At 38.8% G+C, this 17,894-nt stretch overlaps 1 protein-coding gene across 1 annotated transcript in view; it reads left to right on the forward strand.

The window, feature by feature from the left end:
* The window catches only part of LOC124584523 (zinc finger protein 585A-like), an 85,994-nt gene extending 76,837 nt beyond the window's left edge, over window positions 1-9,157 (forward strand). Inside the window, exons 6-7 of the mRNA XM_047131370.1 lie at window positions 458-2,035; window positions 7,565-9,157. Of these exons, the coding sequence (XP_046987326.1) occupies window positions 458-2,035; window positions 7,565-8,750 (2,764 nt within the window). The 3' untranslated portion in view covers window positions 8,751-9,157. The remainder of the gene's footprint in view (window positions 1-457; window positions 2,036-7,564) is intronic.
* Window positions 9,158-17,894: the final 8,737 nt, after the last annotated feature.

Here is a 17,894-nt window from a genome sequence, read left to right on the forward strand (position 1 = left end):
AGTGATGTCTTACATTTCTTGTCCAGACAGGTGAATGCTGTTGTTCTGGCAGTGAGTTCTCAGTGACAGTTACTGACATTGTTTAGACTCTCTTGAGCCTCGAAGAAGAATCCATGTTTTAACCCTCAGAGACTGAGCATTTAAAGGAATTTGGGCCCATTTCAGTCAACTTTTCTGATAGGTAGAGAGTGGTTTTTTCTGAATGAACAGTAGCAACATGAGTGGTGGTGAGTGAGTACCTTAATAATTTGCTTCATTCAGATCTTCTGATGATCTCAGTGTGTGTGTGTGTGTGTGTGTGTGTGTGTGTGTGTGTGTGTGAACAATGTGCTCATAAAGTATGATTTGCAGGCAGATAATAAAAGATGGTGACATTTAATGTAACATACGAAGTTAAAATTTTGTGCATTAGGTGATTTACCATCATTGTAACAGCACTGCACACCTTGTGTTGCAGGTCAAGAGAACTGAAGATACCAACTGTTGATGAATCTGCAGTAATCAAAGGAGAGGGAAAGGATAATGCAGCTGCTCAGTTAACTGTAGGAGAAAGTTCAATGGTATCAGATACTAATGGAATACTTATTTATTCAATCTATGTTGCAACAGAAGGTGGAGAAGATGAATACTATCTATGTGATGTTACTGGGGAGAAAGGAGATATACACATCACAGAAAATGCAACATTGGCTAGAAAATGTGATGGAATAAATGCACTAGATAAAGTACTAATAGAAAATGGTACAGTGGCTACAGAGAATGACACTGCTATGAGTGATCACAACTACATAAAATCAGATTATGTGGTTCAACAGAGTACCAGTGAAGAAAATAGAGAAAGAGAAGTAGTGAGTCAACCCCTCTTTATTTTCAAATGTGTTAAAAGTCAACTTGGTAAAAGTGGTAGAAAGTGTCATTCAAAGTTAGTTCAAGTAAGGAAAATTATTTCGTGTCCACACTGTGGAAAACAATTCAGAAATGAGGCTGTGTTTCTGACTCACATGAGAATTCACACTGGTGTTACTCCATTTTACTGTAGATATTGTGGGAAAAGCTTTCGGTTGTCACTGTCACTTAGAAAACACATGGACTCTTGTAAAAATATGGGGAAAGGGCCATTTTCTCATCCGCTTACTTTAACGAACAACCGTTTTGTGTGTACACTTTGCAGAAAAAGTTACAAGTTGAAGTCAAGTCTTAAACAGCATATGAGAAGTCATTTTGGTACATTGAAAGCAAAACTAAAATGTGAAATTTGTGAAATGAAATTTTGTCGCAAGGCAGAACTTCTAGAACACAAGCGGCAACACCCAGAATCCCCTCCCAATATTTGTGAAATTTGTGGTAAGCTCTTTTTGCATGAGAAAGATCTAAGTGAACACCATATCAGCCATAGTGAAGATCGACCATTTGAATGCTCTCTTTGTGGCACCTGTTATAAACGAAAATCACATTTGTCTCGTCATTTGAGTAAAGGCTGTTCCCGAAAGCCTAACAAAAGGAGAACTCACGTGAAAAAACTAGGTAAAGAATTTATATGTGGTGTTTGTTTCAAAGTGTGCAAAAGCCAAAAGCTCTTGCTGCTGCATAATATAAGTCACACAGGTGAAAAGAGATGGCAATGCTCCCAGTGTGAGAAAAGATTTGCCCAGTCAGGGGCCCTACACCGACATATTCGTACTATTCATGGTGGTGTAAGGGATTTTATTTGTAAAGTGTGCCATCGAAGCTTCACTGCGAAAGCCACCCTCCTGAATCATTCTCGAATTCATACAGGTGAGAAGCCATTCCTTTGTCAGTACTGCCCAAAGACATTTCGGACACAACAACAACATAGGCTTCATCAAGTTGTCCATACAGATGCCCGGCCACATTCCTGTACATATTGTTCAAAAACTTTCCGGCGCAGGCCTCATCTTGTGGTACATATACGTACTCATACTGGAGAGAAACCTTATCCATGTCCAGAGTGTGGGAAAGCATTTGCTCAGAAGAACGACATGACGAAACATTTCAATACTCACAAGAAGTTTCAGTGAGGGACTTTGAAAATATATAAAAAAACTATATAAATTTAATAAATATTGTAATCTCTCAGAATCAGACACAATAAAGAACAAATGTGAACAATAAATGTACAGACTGTTTATTTACCACAATGTTCATAATATGTAATAATACAGAATGACTTCTAGAATAGAATAAAATATACAGTCATACTCATTAATATGTAAACAATACAAGGACTGGATTATTAATAATTGATACATAGTTGTATTTTCGTTCTTACATATGTTGCACTAAAATATTTGTTAAAAGTGGAGATCTATGAAGCGTGTACAGTATTCAAACCCTACCTAATCTGGATGAACAGTTGGGCAATATTATTTTTTAGATTTCTGTACTGAATGAATTTCTCATTGCAAGATTTGGTTGCTTTTTTTGATTGAATAAAATTTTGTTACATCCTCTATTATCTTTAGTGTGAAAACTATAACTGCTTAATGACTCATAACTGGAGTTCACAGTTGTGTAAAATCCTTTAGAGGTCATCATGGTCAATAAATAATTTTATAGGCAAAGGTTATCATGCCTTTTGAAGATCTAGAGTTAGTTACATTTACTAGTGAGCTTTTGACTTTTGTGACAACCAGAAGAAGAACAGTGATGAAGGATTTCAGTTTGAGTGCTGTTGTTGCATCTAAATGTGATTTATTACAAAAATAACATTTAAAAGAGTCTCATAACAGCAATAATGGACTTTATTTGATATTTAAAGATATTTAAAATCAACAAGATGAGTTTTCTCAGACATGGGGAGGGTGCAGATGATCAAAAATTTCTTAATAAGTTGAAACAATGGCAAATAAGTTCAAGAGACACGTGAAAAACATTCCTATTGTATTCACAGGGCATTGTGTATGCATCTTTGGAAACATGTGAAGTGATGTATGCCAAAAGTTTGTATCTATCCTTACAGTAGTTGTATTAGCAATCGCTGCTTTGTTCGAGAAATTGTACTAGCTTGTCATAATGGTGACTATAGTATCACATGGATGGGATGTTGCCACACTTTCTATTGTGGATCAACATGACAATGAGTTAAGGATGGGCAAGACATTGTGATACCAATGCATTTTATTGCAAGTATATTGGGTATGCTAAATGCATGAAACACACTGTCTCCAGTGTTGGTTGGCTACCGGTTTTTCAAGTGCCTCTGCAGCCAGAGTAAACCAGGAGTATCTTATTCCAGAGAGAACTGTTGCTGCCATGATTAACTTTATATCATTCTGGCAAAGTGGATGGACAGGCCATAGTAGAGCAAATCACTCACCAATTCAGTGTTGGACAACCACATTTAGTGAGCAGCCTGTACGAAACAGACACTGCTGTTGGCAGCTTCAAATATTTAAAAAACCATAGGCTGATGACCCTGGTAGAATACACATCGATAACTGGGATCAAATACAGGACAAAGCAGCCAAATGAGAAGATTTAAAAAATCACACAAACTGGAAATTTAAATTTTTTGCATGAATCTAGTGCACATGGGTGGAAATTAATAGTTTATGTTGAAAGTTATCAAATTTTGAATGTGGTATCACTCATATTGCATACTTGGTTTTTCACATATTACCAGAGTCTGGGGATGAATCCACCCATGATGTTCCATAGTTTTCTGCTGGAATGTTGTTTGTTTCTTGGTGAATTGACCCTTTTGTATTGTCTCTGGTTCTTGCATGGTTTTTCTGGAAAACTCTTGACTTGATGTAACCCCAAAGAAAACTTCTGGAGCCAATAAACCTGACAAATTGAGAGGCCATGATGGAATATCACCATTTCTGCTGATGAGATAACCAGGAAACGCAAGTCTACTTACCCCATCCTACTGGAAAAATATTTCTTCATTTGGATCACAGGCATCAAGTTCAGCAAAAAAAAAAAAAAAAAAAAAAAAAAAAAAAAAAAAAAAAAAAAAAAAAAAAAAAAAAGAAAGTTACGAATGTGTCAGCTGAGTATTTACAATTTGCCATTATCATGTTCAAATTCAAAAGTCAGGTCTAATTATCGCTCAAGATGACATTGTGTACCAAACCATTACTTTTCCTGAATGGAGAGGGGTTTCATGGAGATGGTGTGGATTTTAATTGGGCCTGTATCAAAAGTTCTGCTCATTAAAAAATCACTAATGTGAAAGTGAGCTTTGTCCGTCACCAATATGTTGTGCTCTCCCTTCATTTTCTCCAGTAACATTTAACATCACTTGGTAAAAGCATAAGTGGTTACTGTAATTTTGAGGTTGGAGGACCTACACTTCTTGCATCTTGTATGGATGGTAGTGCAGATAATTCTTCACTAATCACTAATCGATTTCTGAGACCAAGTTCTGTGCTGTGCTGTCCAGCTGATTTTCATGGACATCTTTGTAAAGCTTGATACATATGATCAATTTCTGTTGGATCTGGTTTGTTTTTACACTACCACCTCTCTTCTTTGTAGTGCTACTAGCAGCTTAAAAATTTTTCAACCAAAGATTGACAGCGGTGGCATGGGATCCTATGGGGTTAAATTAAACTTTTGATGGAAAGAATGTCGAGCTCCAACAAAATTATCATAATTTTTGTAATACACCTGTACAGTAAATGAACATTGCACATTAGACCAATGCTCCATGGCTACTGAAACTTCTACCTGTCTACAGGCCCAAGGCCAGTCCCCCAGTCCCATAACCCCCACCACAGCAGCCAGTCAGTCCTCAAATCTTCCCATTTGATTGCCTCACCCTGTACATTGAAAACAACATGAGTTAGTGAATCTCTCTTGACAATAGCACACAATTCAGGCAGGTTGTGGAGCATTCCCATGTGAAGGATGATTTCATGAGATGAAATGAGGTCATTGATATATTTTCCTTTGTTTCTCAGCAGGTAATTAAATAGGAACCTATTGACAAATTACATTCAACTAGGTGACTGCGTACAACACCTCACAGTGTGTTTTCAGTAAGACAATGCACCACTCATCATTTCTGAATCGCGACAGAATTATCTGAGCAATATTCCATGGACATGAAGGTGCTTGTACCCAAGTGATTGAAGAACGTATCTTGTAAAATGCAAAGAAAGTGTATATTGTCAAACAAACATGTCCTCCATTATCAGGTTTAATGGCTTGTTATTGAATGTTTATAAAATGTAGTATTGCTTCGGATTCAGCCCTGTCTAGAGCTTGCAGTATGTTGTTTCCACAAATAAACTTCGAAAGGCTGCAGTTCCTTGATAGTGTTAGTATGTTTTGTGCTGTGTTATATTAATCTCATACAAGACAACAGTCCCCCCATACAAGACAAAAGTCCCACTTTTTCATATTTGTAACAAATGACAGTATACATCTTTCCCTACCCCATGCCAATTTAGGTATAATTCAAAGGGCAGAATGGGGTCAGAATGTTAAAAGTGCTCTCTCTCTCCCTCCCCCTCCCCTCCCTATCCCTCCCTCTCCCCCCCTCCCTTCCCTGCCCCCCTCCATGTGTGCCCCTCCCCCCCCCACACACACACACAGAGAGAGAGAGAGAGAGAGAGAGAGAGAGAGAGCGAGCTGGGGGGGGGGGGGGGGGGGAGGGACGACACAGGGGAGAGCTGAGTACAGTCTGTCAAAGAAAGTATGAGGGGAAGGGAGCTGCTGAGGATGGGTAGTAAGAATGGAAGATGTGCTGGAGGGGAAGTTCCCTCCTGCACAGTTCAGAGGATCTGATGCTTAGGGAATGATCCAAAGGTACATGTATTGGTGTTACAGTGTGTAACATGTACAGCAACTGTGTGGTCAAATGTTTGTGGCTAACCACAGTGGCCAATCATGCATTATTAGTTGTCACTCGAACTTAACAACAATAGTGGAACATAGCTGATGCATGATGGCGAACAAACAACTTTACCTCTGATTGGATAGGAAATCCCTTATAATGGCTGTAGCAGGAGATAATAGGTACAAGTATGTGACAGGTTTGGGACCTGGACCATCCACAGAGGAGATGGAGTATTTGGATCAGGGGTGGCATAGAGTACAAGAAGAGACAGTTGAAATCCTAACAAAGGTTTTGTTTTAGTTTTTCAATGCCTTGCTAATATTTGATGATAAAGTGCTGGGTCACTGTGGTGACAGATTTGTCAGTATCATACAAGAAATGGTGCAGTAGGTCTGGATCTGTTATTTTGGCAGCCTTTGAACACTGTGGTAAGTTTATCCATATACTTGTATAATTAACACAGTGGAAAATACAAGATGAAGTAATTGCGATAATGACATATTATGAAAAGGATGGATCACTACTCACCATATAGAAGAGATGTTGATTTGCAGACAGGCACAACAAAAAGACTGATAGATTTGAGCTTTCTGCCAAAAGGCCTTCTTCTAAAGTAGGGTACACACTCAAATTTGCTCACACTGAGGCCTCAGTGGTCAGAGGCAGTTGTTACATGTGTGAGTTGCCCTTGTGTGAATATGTGTGTGTGTGTGTGTGTGTGTGTGTGTGTGTGTGTGTGTGTTTCCTACTTTGTAAGGCCTTTTGGCAGAAAGCTGCTCCAGTGTATAGCAGTCTTTTTGTTGTGTCTGTCTGCAACTCAACAGTTTTGTATTAAGTGAGTAGCAATCTATTCTTTCTGTTGTAATGACTGCCATGTTATTGGGCAGTGACTTTTTGACATGGATTCAGGGACTGTGTCAAAGTGGAGGTACTGTTCTTTGGTGGTATGTCTGATGTGGGCAGAGGTTTCCCTTGAAACATCGGAGAGGGAGATATCGACATCCTCATTGTTTTCCATTAAACAAGGTTTTCCTGACCATTACTGCACTCATTTCTTATTTTGCCACTTACACTGCAGTCATGATACTAAATATGCTCTGTTGTTGTACACCTGATGATGATATTTTTTTGAACTGTACTGCCTCTGAAGACTGTCGTTACTGTAATTTTAATGGTTGAAATTTTAAAATTGTATTTGACGTTTTTGCAGCAAGGCTTGCCAGTATGAGTTGGTCGTGTGTGGAAGGTATCAATAATTCGTGCTTTTTATTATTAAAGTTGGAGTATTCTAACTTCCTGACATACATTTCTATTTTTGCACAACGTGACAAGTTATCTGAAACTTGCATAAAATCTCTCAAATGAACTAACAACGTCTGAGGTATCCTATAACCACACCTGTTTATTCCTCCCTGTTTTCTTTATTTTTTTATGTACAATATGCACTAGTTTCCGTGGTTCATCAGTTTTTACTTTAGCGTGTTCAGCTATGTGAGGTCTTAAGAATGCTTATGCATTATTTGTTTTATTTGAAAATGTTCATTGAAACTTGAAGCACTTAAAAGTTAAAAAAAAAAAAAAAAAAAAAAAAAAAAGAAGGTGTCTGACTAACTTTCAAGAGTTCATATTGTCAGTTACATTACAACTCCAGATTTGTTTCTGACTCCAAGGCATGATGCCACATATTCGTATGAATCTTGCGGTGAAGAAAATTACAATGTTATTGTAATATTTTTTATGTAATTTATTTTACAGGTGCAACACTTACTGTCCAGACAGTCATTCTTTTGAAGTGAGAGGAACAAATGTGATTAGTGATACGTTCAAGAAGAGGTCAAATATTGAAAATGAAAACAAAATTGCACTCGAAGGTAATGTGTGCCTCAGAAGACCTGTTGAAAAAGACAATGTTAAATCATATATTATGCAGAAGTCCTGTCACGGCAGAATAGAAAATAACACTGATATTATAAGTGAAACAAATAATGATTACGAATGCCAGACGAGAAATGATGCAGTTCAAAATACAGGAAGCACTGTAGCTGCCACTGATTTTAACAAAATAAATACCTCAAACTCTGAATGTCCTGAAATGGAGATGGACATTCACCAAACAATAACAGAAGATTCTAGAGACAAGGAAATGCTTAATTTGTGCAACTCTGAGCATAATAAGATAGTAGAATCCAAGAAACAGAGGAAATGTGACAAAGGAGAGACAGCACCTCTGAACTTACAGTCTGATGCTGAAGAAGACATTTTAAATCAAAATGGTGCAGCAACAAAACAAAATCTAATTATAGGTTTAATAGAAAGACATGATGTGAAGAAGAAAGATAAAAAGTCGTTTCGTTGCAGTGATTGTGAAAAAGTGTTTTTCCAAAAAGATAGTTTCCTACGGCATTTGCGAATTCATACTGATGAGCGCCCTTTTACATGTCACATTTGTGGGAAAGGTTTCCGTGATTCAGGAGGCTTGACTCGTCATCTTAGAGATGTCCATGCACGTGTCAAGAACTTCAAGTGTGATATTTGTGGTACTTTGTTTGCTGCTAAAGCAACTTGTGATGACCACAGACGAACTCACACTGGGGAACGTCCATTTATTTGTGCTATATGTGGTAAACGCTTTAGTTCTAAAGCATCTCATTATATGCATGCCAAAACACATACTGATATCTTTCCATATAATTGTAATTTCTGTGAAAGACGTTTTAGAAGACGTCAGGAGTTACTCGTGCATAAAATGACACATACAGGTGAGCGTCCCTGTGTATGTGATATTTGTGGTAGAGAATTCCGTGTGTCTGGAGAGCTGCAGAGGCACAAATTCGTGCATTCAAAGGATAAGCCTTATTGCTGTTCAGTCTGTGGTATGTCTTTCAGACAGAAGCGTTATCTTGTCAATCATTTCAAAAAGCAACATAAGGATCAGTCGTAATGTACTAGATTTTTATTGTGTGTGTATAAGAGATGAAAATTGTTTTTACATGTTATTAAAATGCAGACTATACTTATTAAAGGAGATTTATGTTAAAAAAATGGTATTAACTAAGGAACATAATATATTTCATAAACAAAGATATTTTGCTGAGCAATATTTGTAAAAAAAAAGGGGGGGGGAGTGTGAGTGATATGATAGAACAAGTAATAGAGATGATATTTCATAATTTATTAATAAAATCTTCACATAAGAGAACAAAATCAACATGGTCTCTGGTAAGTTTTTAGCTGTTCATCACACAGTGTATGTTGGTGATATAATTGAGGAAGGCATGCAACATTTACATATCTTTATATTATTGGTTTCTATCACAGATGGGCATTGTCAGATCTAAAAATGAAAAATAAAAGGGTCAGCCTCTTTATAGTTCATACATTACTAGTAACTTAAGAGGTAGTTCTGCTAGATGTTATTTGTCAACATCAAGAAAATAAAACAGTTTTATTAGATCCATTTGGAAGTGGCTATAAACTAATAGAAAAAAGTCACTCAGCATGTGCTAAAATGTGTTATGCAAAGTGAGCAACCTTATTGAAAGTCATATTTTCTACACGTTGTTTTTAAAGATGTTGATGTGAGTACAAGTAGAACCCTTGTCACTTTCATGAAAATACATAGTAAGCTGTTTCATGAAAATGAGAAACAGCAGATCAAAATTTTTACTCAGTTGCTAAATCAATTACTTTCTTATAATACAGGTCCACAATTTCTATAATTTTTAAAGATGAGATCACTTAACACAATTACATTTCAGTTTTTATAATCATACTGACTGAGCTATCCAGGCACAGTAGGAAAAACCAGAGCACATCCTGCAACATGTTTAAAGAATCAATATGAAATTAACCCCTTGTCTTTTCTAAGTCATTCCTCCTTTCTGCTTGGAGTGCAAGCCCAGTGAGGTATGCAGCAGATCTGTGAAGTCTAACAGGTAGGAAAGAGATTTTGACAAAATTGAAACTATGAAGAGAGGCCACAAGTCATACTCAGATAAAGCCTGTTTGCAGGAGGCAACAGTCTAAGTTCAAATCCTGGTCTGGCATTGTGTTTTTGATCAATTAGGCATCACTTTATATAATTTCCCAGTCTGAATAGTTATATTGTGATGAACCACAGTGACTGATATGTCACTCACATTTGAAACTGTTGATTAGATGAATCATTATTTGCTAGAACAATAGTATTGCTGCAAGCTACACTGCGTTCAGTGAGGTATAAAACTTTGCATTGCTGGCTGACATGCTTTAGGTTGCCACTTCAGTCCCACCATCAGGAGTTATTTGAAGTTTAGTCTTTATCATTTCTGGAAGTTTCTTGAAATTTCTCATGTTTGTAATTTTTGCATAATGTTTGTACAAACAACAGCACTCTCCCTCCAGGAGTTCAGTTCTGTCTGTGTGGTACTGTTCACAATGAATATGCTTTCAGTGCTAAGTGGTGTATTTCACTGATGACTCTGTTATCGGAATTGAACTTGATTGTGGCTATGATGTGACATTGTGTGGTGGATACATCAGGTATTTCAAAACACCTACGTCACCATGACTCCAAATAGACTACATAAAAGCCATCACCTACATAGACTGGGACCAGAATACAAGCAATACATTGCTTCCTAGATCCATATATATTCAGAAAATTAGTAGATCGCCAGGCAGCAGCAAGTCAACAACACATTAGACTTCCTTCAGTGTTTTCAGAGACGCTGGTCAGGACCTCACAAAATGGCTGAAATAATTTGACTGAGTCACAAAATACAACAAGTGGAATGATATGACATGTTGTTAGCAAATGCGTACTTTTACTAAAGCACAGCCCACCAGTGGTTCAAGAACAACAAAGAGAGGCTTGATAGCTGTGACAAATTCCAGGGCAAACTGAAGGAAACATTTGATGACAGCAATTCCACTTAGCAGAGGAACAACTGATGAACAGGACCTAAAGTCATGTCAAAATAGCACAGTCTTAAGTACAGAATGTTTTGGCCCTATGCCACATTGTGAATCCAAATATGACAGGAGCCAATAAAATATCACACTTCATGATAGGAGTCACTGTACCAAGCTTTTCTTGTAAAGGATGCCACAACAACCAAGAAATTCAAGTGGTGCCAGTGCATCAAGGAAATGCAGCAGAAAAATAGTTGGACAAAAGAGGTATGACTGACTCCCAAATGTGGTCCATATGGCAGTGGCAGAAGACCACCATGACCTCATTTATCTCATATACCATGTAATAAAAGCTAGTCTACACAATGACATTTTGTTACATCACTCATTGTGTGAAATGAGTTTCATGCAAATAGTTTCATATGTGACTAGACACGGTGACACCAGTGTACACTTCAGTTTGGTTGTTTTGTGAGTGCCGTAGTCATGTCCTCAGTGAAAGTTCTGACAGCTGCACAAGTTGTTGTGAAGTCAATGCCAATTTGCATGAAATTTCTGTGGAAGAAAAGAAATAAAAGTGCATTTGAGCTCATGGCTGGATTAAGAAAAGATGCCAGCAACAGTAATGAAGAAAAATATTATTATACATGAAGCATTATCACCATAACCGATATTACAAATCAAATGGTGTGCAATGTAAAGTGCAGAACTCACCCTGTTAGAAGGTGTGATTTTAGTTGATGATGAAGCATTTGTATTAAGTCTTTTTCAGAGCTTGATCCATTGAGTTTCAGTGAAAAATATAGCTCACCATGTTGTGGAAAATGCATTTGGAATTTGCATTCCAAATTTCACGTGTGTGTAAAGCGAACACTGCTAAGCCTGGAAATAGTTGACAATATTGTCAGAGCTATATGTATGTTTCATAACCATCAGAGAAAAACAGCTTCCCAAAAATATGCACAACCATAGCTAATATACCAGGGGCTTGTTGATTATGGAATTTACCAGTTATGAACAAGAGTAAAGATAAATACAAAGCTGCAATAATTATTTGAAGCAGCTCACATTAAGGAGAGAATGTTCACAAAATTTTACTTGAAGTGCCATGGCAACATTTCAAAATTTAATCATATGTACTATGATTTCTGCATGGGAAGCACTGTTGTGACTTTTAAGTAAATGAATATTGAATAAAGAATTCAGCTTTCCAGATATCGACCAACTCAAACCATGAAATTGTTGTTTTGTGGAAGTGGGCTGTTGTAAAGCCAGATATTTTGCATGCCTGTATTTTTCTTAGTTCATATGTATACTTCTAATTGTATGAATGTTGCTCTACAGCTCAGATATTGTCAGTCCATCCATGTTCAGATCACAATGACACACTCAAGTGTAGTATCACCTATGCATAGCAAAGATATCTGAAAAGCAAACAATTTCCTCCATTCCCCACTTGTATTTCAGTTTGCTTACACTCCACCAATACAGCTAACATTAAGACTCAGGCAACTAGTCTTGCAAAAGTTGGAACAAGCCAAAAGTGTTTAATTTCACCAAAGGGTTGTGCAAACCTGCTCCATGTATGCCCAGTGGTTGTTAGTGTAGTTGCATACAACCCAGTTTCATCATGTAAGCTGGACTTAAGAGAAGAGGTACAGCAGCTTAAGGCATCCAGAGCTGTTGGACATAGTGATCAAGAGATAGCCATGAATGTTGACCCCCATGTCAGAAGGTAATAGAGAACATTGCAAGAGAGATGTATTGTTATTTAGCACCGATCTCTGCCTCTTATTGAACACACCAGTAAGAATGGACTTGGCCAACTCGGACTTATGCCTCATCTGTCAAACTACCACCCGGCATCTGATCAATGCAGATACAAGCAACTCCTCCACCGACTGTAATACCCCACAGATGAACCAATATTTGGAGAATGGAGGGCAACACGCCAGTATGTTTTCACTGTGGATATGCTGTGAGCTAGTGTAGAGAAAGAAGATTGGTGTTCAACAACTAATACACTGCCAGACATCAACTGTCATGACAGTCTTATTCATGGCAGTTAACTGTGGAGGATTGTAGTTGACCTGTCAGACAAATCGCCTTACTATGGACAAGGTCACTCCCCAGATCTGCTGTAGCTGTTGAAAATCACCAGAAAGAGGTAACAGATGCTTGTTTAGCAGCTGAATTTAGGAAAACTAAACGAGGTGATCATCTATTGAGATGAGGCTGCCACAGATGAAATCCTCCATGTACAACAGTCACCAAGTTGTCAGGAAATCTCAATGATATCACTGTTGATGGCCAACCTGTCTAGGAGCTAGTCAACTTTGTCTTTACATTCAGTAATCTCAGATGCTTATTGTCATCAGGTAAAGAAGACGATATTCCATGAAAGAAAATTGATTGTGCTGAAAGTTGCAAATGGGAAATATGAGGGTTGCCCAGAAAGTAATGCAGTGCATTTTTTTCTTCAGCAATTCTTTATTGAATATAATGACAGTTACACACACAAAAGAATAGTGTTTTATCTACATACTCCATGTAATCTCCACCCAGTCCTATGGCCTTCCTCCAGCATGAAACAAGGGCACGTATGCCCTGTCGGTACCAATCCTTGTCCTGGCGGCATGCCAGAGAGAGTGAATCACCTCCTCATCATCCTCCAAATGCCTTCCACGAATAGCATGCTTTAATGGCCCAAACAAGTGGAAGCCCCGCAGAACTGCCTTCTGATGACTTCACCCTCCGTGCCCAGTGACTAACTGTACTTCTGTCAACAGCAGATGCTCCATAGACTTTGCACAAGCGTTTGTGAATATTCCCCACAGTTTCTTTCTCTACAGTGAGAAATTCAATGACAGCATGTGGCTTGTAATGTACATCACCTACAGATGCCATTTTGAAACAGTGCTGCAGCTACACTATCTGTCAGAAGTGATGGAAATTTTACGCACTCACTCAAGAGACTTCAAGTAATATACCCGTAATGTTTTTTGGAGCATTGTTTTTGGCTGAGGGAAAAAAATGTGATGCATTACTTTTGGGCAATCCTCATATGTCCAGCTGAGGAACATGTATTGCAAAAAACAGCTATCAATTACAGAACACAGCCCTTCAAATTTGTAGTTTCTATAGAATGTAGTTGTAGTATTATTTTCAGATGAGATTTCATGCAGACATCACAAAGTCACAGACTATGGAAGCGTGGAGCTCCAGACTGATTAAGCTATTCTAACAAGAATTGTTTGTTGTTGAAGAACTTTTTACCCTGCAGTCATTGATGAGATGAGTCCCAATCATCAATTTAGATCTAGATGTGCAGTTAAATGGTGAAACTTGTCTCTTTGCAGAAAGCTGTTCAGGCTCACAAAATAAATCTACATGTCAACGACAATTGTAGACAGTGTGAGTGGTAAAGGGGAGCTATGAATCCCTAAAGGTATGTGCATAGGAACAGCCTAAACAGTTTAGGAAGGGCACCTCCACTACCACCACAAGCAATGCAGAAGAGGATGCTACTCTGAAGACTGCCAATAGAATCTGGCCTGACCAAGGAACATCGTCAGCGAGTGTTAACTTTTTGCACTAATTTTCAGGTGCAAAAAGCATACCAAATGGCCCATAGTAAAAAACCATATCAACAAAGGGGATCATCCACCAATTATCCAGGGCTTGTTTCAGTTTCTGACACTAACATAATGCAGGAAACTCTGCTGTGGTTTATGTTCACAACTATCTTTAAGAAATTTTAACAAAAGTCAGAGGCAGTATTCACATAAGGTATTAATTTACTTTGCAACTTACGTTGCAAATATTCATTGACACTCATAACTCCTCATAAAATACACCAAAATACCTGTACCAGAGTAATTTCACTACATAGAAGGCTGATAGTGGCATTGCGGTTCCTGTCGACAGGAAGAAGCTACAAAGATTTAGAATTTTTGACAGCAGTGTCCAAACTAGACTCAGTGGAATGATACTCGACATATGCAAATCTGAATACACCATCCTGAAGAGGGCTTTCATGAAGACAAGTCAGGTATCTTGATTATGCAACATTTAGATATAATATGTTACATATAATTTTTTTTTTTTTACATTTTTGAGGCATTTTGACCTCCATATGTTCTAATAAATTATAGGAATGGCTAATGAGGTCCCTTTTACTTTGTTTCTGACCATAAGGGGGTTTTCAATTCCCTATCTGAAGTGTATCAGCAACCTATCATAAACTTTTACACCAGAATATAAAGCTCTATTCTGAACTCTAGATAGGAATTCAAAGTCTATATGAAAAGTTTTACTTTTAATATTATGGTAGTAAATTGCACAGTTTCCCTTTAATTCACTCTTTGTTATGAATCATGTTTACCACTAGGCAGTACAAGTATTGACACACACATATAGGGATCCATATGTCCCTGAAGACACTACTCCAAAATGTTCCTTTATCAATTTAACACAATATTCTGACTGCACTCTTCTGAGGGATAAATACTTTTTGCAGGGTGTTTCAAAAATGACCGGTATATTTGAAACGGCAATAAAAACTAAACGAGCAGCGATAGAAGTACACCGTTTGTTGCAATATGCTTGGGACAACAGTACATTTTCAGGCAGACAAACTTTCGAAATTACAGTAGTTACAATTTTCAACAACAGATGGTGCTGCAAGTGATGTGAAAGATATAGAAGATAACGCAGTCTGTGGGTGCGCCATTCTGTACGTCGTCTTTCTGCTGTAAGGGTGTCCTGTTCACAACGTGCAAGTGTGCTGCGGACAACATGGTTTATTCCTTAGAACAGAGGATTTTTCTGGTGTTGGAATTCCACCGCCTAGAACACAGTGTTGTTGCAACAAGACGAAGTTTTCAACGGAGGTTTAATGTAACCAAAGGACCGAAAAGCGATACAATAAAGGATCTGTTTGAAAAATTTCAACGGACTGGGAACGTGACAGATGAACGTGCTGGAAAGGTAGGGCGACCGCGTACGGCAACCACAGAGGGCAACGCGCAGCTAGTGCAGCAGGTGATCCAACAGCGGCCTCGGGTTTCCGTTCGCCGTGTTGCAGCTGCGGTCCAAATGACGCCAACATCCACGTATCGTCTCATGCTCCAGAGTTTACACCTCTATCCATACAAAATTCAAACGCGGCAACCCCTCAGCGCCGCTCCCATTGCTGCACGAGAGACATTCGCTAACGATATAGTGCACAGGATTGATGACGGCGATATGCATGTGGGCAGCATTTGGTTTACTGACGAAGCTTATTTTTACCTGGACGGCTTCGTCAATAAACAGAACTGGCGCATATGGGGAACCGAAAAGCCCCATGTTGCAGTCCCATCGTCCCTGCATTCTCAAAAAGTACTGGTCTGGGCCGCCATTTCTTCCAAAGGAATCATTGGCCCATTTTTCAGATCCGAAACGATTACTGCATCACGCTATCTGGACATCCTTCGTGAATTTCTGGCGGTACAATCTGCCTTAGACGCTACTGCGAACGCCTCGTGGTTTATGCAAGATGGTGCCCGGCCACATCGCACGGCCGACGTCTTTAATTTCCTGAATGAATATTTCGATGATCGTGTGATTGCTTTGGGCTATCCGAAACATACAGGAGGCGGTGTGGATTGGCCTCCCTATTCGCCAGACATGAACCCCTGTGACTTCTTTCTGTGGGGACACTTGAAAGACCAGGTGTACCGCCAGAATCCAGAAACAATTGAACAGCTGAAGCAGTACATCTCATCTGCATGTGAAGCCATTCCGCCAGACACGTTGTCAAAGGTTTCGGGTAATTTCATTCAGAGACTACGCCATATTATTGCTACGCATGGTGGATATGTGGAAAATATCGTACTATAGAGTTTCCCAGACCGCAGCGCCATCTGTTGTTGAAAATTGTAACCACTGTAATTTCGAAAGTTTGTCTGCCTGAAAATGTACTGTTGTCCCAAGCATATTGCAACAAACGGTGTATTTCTATCGCTGCTCGTTTAGTTTTTATTGCCGTTTCAAATATACCGGTCATTTTTGAAACACCCTGTATTTTCCCTACACTGCCACAAAAGATCTGTCTCGCATCTTTTATAGAGATTAGTGGCTTGTCTTGGCTAAAAGTAATGAAGCACTCTATTAATTCAGAGCTGGTCTCTGCTGTAGCATGAACAAAAGGTGTGGTAGGACTTCCACAAAACCTCAGGTGTGGGTGAGGATGTTCTTCACTTTTCAAGAAACAAATACAATGTGGCCTTGATGATTGACATAACGCAATATCTGGAAGAACTTTTACATTTTTGTAAAGTACTCAACAGTAGGTGATCCTTCAAAATATCCTTAATGAGACAATAGCTGCTTTCTGCTGAAAATTCTTCTTTAGACAGAAAAATGGTGGGTCAGCCGTAGATTCCAACTGTGTCATCAGGGCACATGAAGTTTGCAGTGATACCTGCACTGATTGATAGGTGCATGTTCGACTGGCTCTCGAGTAGTGCAGTGAAGTCTTGGGTTGTGTGTTTCTGTTCAGAAATATATAATGTAACAAGAATGTTTTCGAACTTGAACATGGCTGTGGAGCACTTTCACCAAACTTTGTTACTCCTATCATAATTTAAACCATAGCTTTTCATACAATGGGAAATCCAGGATGGAATGAAACAATATTATGAAAAGGAAAGCTGCTGCTTACCATATAGCGGAGATGCTGAGTCACAGATAGGCACAACAAAAAGACTTTCACAATGTAAGCTTTTGGCCAACAAAGCCTGTGTTGAAAATACACACACACACACACACACACACACACACACACACACACACACACACAAATGGAGTTCACACACATATGGCTGCAGCCTCTGGCTTCCTAAACACGCAGAATCGTAAACCCCTCACCTGGTCCAGATTCATTGATGATATCTTTGCAATCTGGATCGAGGGTGAGGACACACTATCCACATTCCTCCAGAACCTCAACAGGTTCTTTCCCCTTTGCTTCACCTGGTCCTTCTCAACCCACCAAACCAAGTTCATAGATGTTGACCTCCACCTCAAAGATGGCTAGATCAGTACCTCTATCCATATCATACCTACTAACTGCTTCGACAGCTGCCATCCATTCCTTACCAAGAAGTCCCTTACATACAGCCTAGCCCCACATGGTCCACATTTGCAG

Source organism: Schistocerca americana, chromosome 1 (assembly GCF_021461395.2).
Source record: "Schistocerca americana isolate TAMUIC-IGC-003095 chromosome 1, iqSchAmer2.1, whole genome shotgun sequence".
Taxonomy (NCBI): Eukaryota; Metazoa; Arthropoda; class Insecta; order Orthoptera; family Acrididae; genus Schistocerca; species Schistocerca americana.